Here is an 8,054-nt window from a genome sequence, read left to right as displayed (position 1 = left end):
TTAGGAGCTGTAATGTTTACTTTAGCTGCGTTTAGCAGCATTTAGCCGCGTTTATTAAAACTTGCCAACAAGCACATTATTAAAGGATAACTGTTGCCAAAATGCAACCTGGGCTGTTTTTTTTACTGTAAATGAGACAAACTTATATCTAAAAGCATAATTACGACAAACGAGCCGTTTTTGAGATTGACTGTGATTTCGTTTTGTGGTCAACGACCGGTGAATGGGAGTACTAGGGGCATACATTTGAGCACATCAAAATTGATATTTTTACAACACTAAGAAGACTCGACACACCATGAAACTTTGCTTGAAGTATTGCCTGGGTCTCTACACATGAACTCCAGCATTGAGAACATTGTTTGTGTACACAGAGTTTACTAAAAAAGAACAACTCACTTTCACTCTTTGAGTTTCCGCTCGTGGCCGTCTTGCCAGTCAAGAAGTGTCGATCTCCGAGTGCGAGGATGGATAGCTCCTAAAGCATATTTCCATATAAATGCACGGATAATTTGTTGTTTTGTCGCAAGTGAAAAACAATATTAAACTTCCAGTTGTAAAAAGAGCCTCATATAAGCCTAATATTTCGTCCTATGGAGTCCATTCATTCGCATTCGGAGATCGACACTTCTTGACTGGCAAGACGGCCGCGAGCGGAAACTCAAACAGTGAAAGTGAGTTGTTCAAAAACTTTCTTTTTAGTAAACTCTGTGTACACAAACAATGTTCTCAATGCTGGAGTTCATGTGTAGAGACCCGGGCGATACTTCGAGCAAAGTTTCATGGTGTGTCGAGCCTTCTTAGTGTTGTAAAAATATCGATTTTGATGCCCTCAAAGTTATGCCCCTAGTACTCCCATTCACCGGCCACTGACCACAAAACGAAATCACGGTCAATCTCAAAAACGGCTCGTTTGTCGTAATTATGCTTTTACATATAAGTTTGTCTCATTTACAGTAAAAAAAAACAGCCCAGGTTGCATTTTGGCAACAGTTATCCTTTAAGAAAGGCCATTTGCAAAGATGCATAAAAAACCCTTATACTCACTTCTGCTGTGGATGAAGCTGCATCAGGAACAATTCACACGAACTAGATGCATATGTAGATCGGGATCGGCGCTTTCCTTTTAAAAACGAAAGTAACGTTAAACCTCTGCCTCTTCAGTGGCTCAGATTTTGGAAGTAAATGAGGACTGCTATGTTCATTATTACATCCAACAACAGAACACCTCAATCGCTCAGAGTCTTCTTCTGCACCTGAGTCACACAATGGCGATCGTATTTGGACTGCTTCAGCTCGATGAGAGCGGGGCTAAGGTAAAACGCTCATGTCAATCAACTGTGTTTCATCACACCGACAAGAAGCTGGGTGGATTTTTATCATTGTAGGGTAGTTGTGTACACAAACTGCCAACACACATTAATGTTCAAACTACATGGAAAAGTTAGTTTTGCATCCGATGACCCCTTTAATCATTTCTTCAGCACGAAGAAGCAATAATGAGTCCCTCTTATATTCCACAGGAAGTCAGAAATGTAAAGGTAAGAGGAGGTAATCGGTAAAGGAAGGAAGCCGCTGGTGAGACAATGGCAGCTCAGTCCAGCAGCTCAGGATTTGTGCCATTAGCAGAGAGCCTGTCACATCTGATCTCATCCAGCCCTAAATGATGTGAAAGTGTGTGTAAGTGTGTGTGTGTGGCGCGGCTCCCAGCGGCATTGTGCTCATAATTAAGTGTGATTTCCACTGGCAGAATGACGGAATAAGAATGAGGGGAAACCATTTCTGCTCTGTCGTTCATCACTCGGCCCTGTCCTCGTCTCATCTCCACACTGACGGCTGTTTCAGACCTTCTGAACGCTCATTAAGTGCTCGCACACTTTCTTGTCAAATTAAATGGTCATTTTAATGTTTTTTCCCTTCAAATGTTTCCTGTCAGGCCATGAAAAGAGATGATTCACACATTTAACATGTAACAGACAACTGGACTAGTTCAGTTTATTCCTGATACCTGACAGATGAGAAACATCTAATTGATCTGGATTTATCTGGTCCTTAATTTTAAAGGTCATTTCTGAGCCACAGTGTTGTTGTTGTTAACTAAAACTAAACCCATTCAAACTGAAATATATATTAAGTGGATATTACTTGAGAAGTTAAAGTACATATGCTAGAAAAGTAGTACTTTAGTAGGAGTAAGAACATATGTGACCCTGGATACAAGGGTAATTTTTTTTAAATTGAGATTTAAACATCATCTGCAAGCTGAATAAATAAGCTTTCCATTGATGCATGGTTTGGTCCAAGATTGTAGTTGATGATGCCCTATCTTTTAGCTCTCATATCACTCAACTGAAGAATAAACTGAAAATCAAGCTTGGGTTTTATTTCAGGAACAAGTTTTGCTTCTCTTTCAATGTAAAAAAGAAATTAGTCTCTGCTACTTTTCTCTCGGTCCTTGACTACGGTGATGTTGTATATCAGTTTGCACCTTCTTATCTTCTTTCTTCCTTAGATGCCGTTTATCATGGTGCTCTAAGGTTCATATCAGATTGTAAATCTTCAACTCATCATTGCATTTTGTATCACAGAGTAGGTTGGCCTTCTCTGACTACCAGAAAAAAAAGGAACTGGTACATAATGATTTACAAAGCCATCTTGGGGTTGTTGCCTTCCTATCTCTGTTACCAAGAAATATTTTCTTCGTTCGCAAAATTGTTATACTCTTTCTGTTCCTTTTACCCGAACTGAGCAAGGTAAGAAGTCTTTTATGTATGCAGCGCCGTTTGATTGGAATCTCCTCCATTCAAAATTAAAATTAGAAAATCTGCTGACTCTAGATCATTTTAAATCAGTTATCCGGCAAATTGAACTTGATCTAACAATATGCAACTGTTTTTAAGTGTTTTTAGTCTGTTTGTGTGATGTTTATCTGTGATGTTGTTGATTGTACTGCTGCACATTTTGGCCAGGACACTCCTGTAAAAGAGATTTTTAATCTCAGAGAGCTCTTTCTGGTTAAATAAAGGTTAAATAAAAAAATAAAAAAAGATACAACTATTTAAAAATCTGTATTCTGAGGTGCAAAAAAATCTAAATATTGAGAAAATCGCCTTTAAAGTTGTCCAAATGAAATTCTTAGCAACGCATATTACTAATCAAAAATTAAGTTTTGATATATTTACGGAAGAAAATCTTCATGGAAAATCATCTTTACTTAATATCCTAATGATTTTTGGCATAAAACAAAATTGTATTATTTTGACTCATACAATGTATTTTTGGCTATTGCTACAAATTTACCCATGCAACTTAAAACTGGTTTTGTGGTCCAGGGTCACATATAAGGTAGCCAAAGTGTTTAAAACGTACTGTATGTGCACAGTTTAGTTACATGATAAGGTTTGCCTTTGTTTATGTTGTCATGCTGTACTGTGTTCATCTGCTTCTACCATTTGCTCTTTTTACATTGGCTTTCACTCTATATAGACTAAAACATTCAGATACAACAATAATTTCTCAAATGAACATTCACTTCAGTGGTAGAAGACTGGATGCTTTCAACTGATTTCCTATTGAATTGTCTCCAACTGAATTGCAGTGCTCAAACTATTTCAAATATAGCGAATTAAGCTACAAACTCGATCATAATGCCCAATGTTTCCATCTAACATGCATTTTGAGGTGCAGCTCGTCATTTTAATGCAGTGTTTCCACTAGTTAACCGGTTACCTTACCTGAATATGTAGATATGTTCGTAGATTTGTGTTGGATGTTATCCTTGAAAGGGAAATACGTTTTTTTTTGTAAACAGTATACTTTTTCCGCTTATTTTAGTAAATGTCATAAAACTAGCGAGCTAGGCTAGTAGTAGTACTGACAGCGTGGCGTAAACATGGCTGAAGACGCGAAAAGCAGACGAAAAGACAAACTGATTCAATTGAGGGAGTCATTTACGCCGGAACCGCTCCGATTGATTCAAACTCGTGACTTCGATCATTCTGTTCAAGCGATTCACTAGTAAAAAACCAGATCAAAAAAAGCCATTTATTTACGAATTTAGACAACGCTTTTAATAGATTTTACAAAAGCACGTATATGGTTGAAACGAAGCTTTTTGAAACTCCGAATCAGTTAAACAAACCATTTTATTGCAAAATGATTCACTGTTTCGAAGTGCTCCAATCGGATCGCGTATCCTGAATCATTTCATTCAGATAGGGATTTCAAATCGCATTCATTTGATGGATATCGGAATGATTCATATTGGAAATTCAGATATTAATATAGGGATTTCGAATGGCGTCTAAAGAATTATTTCACAATCATTTTGCGAATTAAACGATTCATGGTCCGAAGATCCGATTTGAAATGATGGTTCGCAAATCATTATTCATATCGGGACTAGTGCAGATCGCGAATCATTTGATGTAGATCGGAAGTTCTGAGCGGGTTTGTGAATCTTTTGATTCATCTCGAAATTCGGAGCACCAATCGCGAATCATTTGATTCAGATAGGGATTTCGAATGGTGTCTAAAGAATCATTTATTTGGGACTTCGAAGTGGGTTTGCAAATCATTTGATTTAGATCGGAAGTTCAGTTCATGTTCATGAATCTTTTGATTCAGATTGGAAGTTCGGTGCAGGTTCGCAAATCGTTTCGCGAATTAAATGTTTTGCGATTCGCGGTCTGAAGATCCGATTTGAAATGATGGTTTGTGAATCATTATTCATATCGGGACTACAGAGCGCAGGTTTGTGAATGTTTTGACTCATATCGGAAGTTCGGACCACTGATCAGCAATTTTTGTTTTTCAAATAAGGATTTCGAAAAACGTCTATAGAATCATTTGATCAGGACTTTGGAATGGGTTTGCAAATCATTTGATTTAGATCGGAAGTTCGGATTGTGTTCATGAAACTTTTGATGATGTTCGTGAATCACTTTGCGAGTTAAATGATTCGCGGTCCGAAGATCCAATTTGAAATGATGGTTCGCGAATCATTATTCATATCGGGACTACAGAGCACGGGTTTGTGAATCTTTTGACTCATATCGAAAGTTCGGAGCGATCATTTGATCCAGATAGGGATTTCGAATGGCGTCTAAAGAATCATTTAATCGGGACTTCGATGTGGGTTTGCAAATCATTTGATTTAGATCAGAAGTTCAGATCGGGTTCGTGAATCTTTTGATTCAGATCGGAAGTTTGGAGAGGGTTCAAATCAGATCTTCGGACCACGGATTGCGAATCATTTAATTTGCGAAATGATTCGCGATCCGTGGTCCGAAGATCCGATTTGAAATGATGGTTCACAAATCAATATTCGGGACTACAGAGCGTGGATTGCGAATTATTTGATGTAGATCGGAAGTTCTGAGCAGGTTCGTGAATCTTTTGATTCATAGTGGAAATTCTGAGCACCGATCGAATTCATTCAGATTCAATTCAGATAGGGATTTCAAATGGCATCTCGAGAATAATTTGATCGGGACTTCGGAGTGGGTTTGCAAATCATTTGATTTAGATCAGAAATTCAGATCGGGTTCGTGAATCTTTTGATTCAGAACAAAGGTCGGAGCGGGTTTGCGAATCATTTCACGATTTTAAATGATTCATGAATCATTATTCAGATTGTAAATTCGGATAATTTGGGTCTTCAGAGCATATATCGCTATTTTTTCTGATTTTCTAAACAGGTCAAAACATTAAAACTACAGGGAGTGCAGAATTATTAGGCAAGTTGATATTCTTGTCATATTTTTTTCCCAAGCACATTTGAATAATTCCAAACCACATCAATCTTAATAACTACTATTCATTTTGTATTTAATTATTTATAATTGATATATAATTGTCCATGAAGGCTGGAAGTGAAAAACTCCTTATTTTCAGGTGTGCAGAATTATTAGGCACATTTTCTTTTACAGATAAAATGAGCCAAAAAACAGATTTACCTCAGACTGAAAAGTCAAAAACTATTAAATGCCCATGAGAAGGATGCAATACTAATGCAATACTGCAATTTGCAAAGTTAAGGCATGACCACCGGACAGAAAAACGCTTGTTGCATCTGCATTGTCAGAACAAACAGGTGGAGGAGAAAAGATGCATGTTAATTGCAAAAAAAAGTATGAATTAATGTTAAGAATCAGATATGAAACCATCAGGAACCATTTAGTCTCCAGCGCCACCGTTTTCCAGAACTGCAACCTACCTTGAGTCTCCAGAAGTGCAATGTGTCAGGTTCTCAGAGACTTTGCTTGGGCAAAAAATCCTAAAAAATGACCCTCAATTAATAAGAATAACATTCTGAAGTATTGTCAAATACATAGAGATGTTTTTTTTCTAGGCTTTATAGACAGATGAGTTGAGAGTGACTCTTGAAGGACCAGCACCACATCCTCTTGTAGCACTCTTTCAAAAATATATTTTCCAGAATCTGGCAGTAAGTTTTAAGAGTTTATTTTGGTCCCTCTCTGCAAGACAGACATTTCAGGATAGGAGATGGACTAAAACTGAAGTCCCAAAACTTACTGCCAGATTCTGGAGGATAAACTTGAAAGAGTGCTACAAGAGGATGTGGTGCTGGTCCTTCAAGAGTCACTCTCAACTCATCTGTCTATAAAGCCTAGAAAAAAACCATCTCTATGTATTTGACAATACTTCAGAATGTTATTCTTATTAATTGAGGGTCATTTTTTAGGATTTTTTGCCCAAGCAAAGTCTCTGAGAACCTGACACATTGCACTTCTGGAGACTCAAGGTAGGTAAAAGAAAATGTGCCTAATAATTCTGCACACCTGAAAATAAGGAGTTTTTCACTTCCAGCCTTCATGGACAATTAAATATCAATTATAAATAATTAAATACAAAATGAATAGTAGTTATTAAGATTGATGTGGTTTGGAATTATTCAAATGTGCTTGGGAAAAAAATATGACAAGAATATCAACTTGCCTAATAATTCTGCACTCCCTGTATAAAATAGTACAGGTATAAAAACAAAACAAAGAAACTATGGTTAGTCTAGTCAGTGGTTCTCAACTCCAGTCCTCAGGGCCCAGTGCTCTGCACATTTTGTATGTCTCTCTCATTTAATGCACCTAATTCAGATCATCAGCTCGTTAGAAGAAAGATCCATGAACTGAACAGAGTGTGTCAGACTCAGAAACATACAAAATGTGCAGAGCAGTGAACCTCGAGGACTGGAGTTGAGAACCACTGGTCTAAATAACCATGTTTTTTCCACCTTAAGAGTTCAAATTGCCTACTTTACATTTACTTCAGTGCAAAATAAGCAGCAGTTCTACATGATGTGTGTACCGCAACCACACCAACCAATCTGTTTTCACAGCGAAGGGTGAATCCACCTGAGCAGTGGCAACCTGGCATAAACAAAGATTCAATTAAGAGACAAGATTGTACCCGTCCACTGAACGCTGCAGGTGCCGCGTGTGATCCGCCTCGAGCTGATGAATGTGCCGCTCACAAACCTGGATGTGTGCTTTGTTGAGTGACAATGTGAGATGTCTTAAGTCTTAAAGGAATAGGCTTAGTTCACCCAAAAATTAATTAAAAATGCTAAAAATGTACTCACACTGAGGCTATCCAAGATGCATGAGTGCGTTTCTTTATGAGATTTGGAAAAATGTAGCATTTCATCATTTGCTCACCAATGGATCCTCTGCAGTGAATGGGTGCCGTCAGAATCAGAGTCCAAACAGCTGATAAAAACATCACAATAATCCACAAATAATCCATCCATTAATGTCACTTTTGGCCAAAATTGGCATCCATAATAATGCTCCCTCCATTGAAAAAGTCCATCTCCTGTTGTCTCTTACATCAAAATCCACCCAAGTATTTGTTCAGAGCTGTTTTGGCTTGTAAACAGTGCTTGATTTCTTTCCTATTTAAGATCAGGCGACTTTTTCACTGGAGAAAGTATTATTATGGACTCTTAATATTATATTTTAGTTCCAAATGTCTTAATGATGGATTTGTTTTGTAGAAACACGTATCATTTTCCTACACAAGATGTAGATGGACTG

General features: G+C 37.6%; 1 protein-coding gene across 1 annotated transcript in view; it reads right to left on the bottom strand.

The window, feature by feature from the left end:
* Positions 1 to 1,229: 1,229 nt before the first annotated feature.
* disc1 (DISC1 scaffold protein) overlaps positions 1,230 to 8,054 on the bottom strand; it is an 89,741-nt gene continuing 82,916 nt past the window's right edge. The window contains exons 14-15 of the mRNA XM_073834559.1: positions 7,327 to 7,388; positions 1,230 to 1,311 (exon numbers count right to left, since the gene is read on the bottom strand). Coding sequence (XP_073690660.1) covers positions 1,230 to 1,311; positions 7,327 to 7,388 — 144 coding nt within the window. The remainder of the gene's footprint in view (positions 1,312 to 7,326; positions 7,389 to 8,054) is intronic.

This window comes from Garra rufa, chromosome 2 (genome assembly GCF_049309525.1).
Source record: "Garra rufa chromosome 2, GarRuf1.0, whole genome shotgun sequence".
Lineage (NCBI taxonomy): Eukaryota > Metazoa > Chordata > Actinopteri > Cypriniformes > Cyprinidae > Garra > Garra rufa.
Note: the sequence above shows the minus strand (reverse complement) of the source record. Positions and strands in the feature narration are given on the sequence as shown.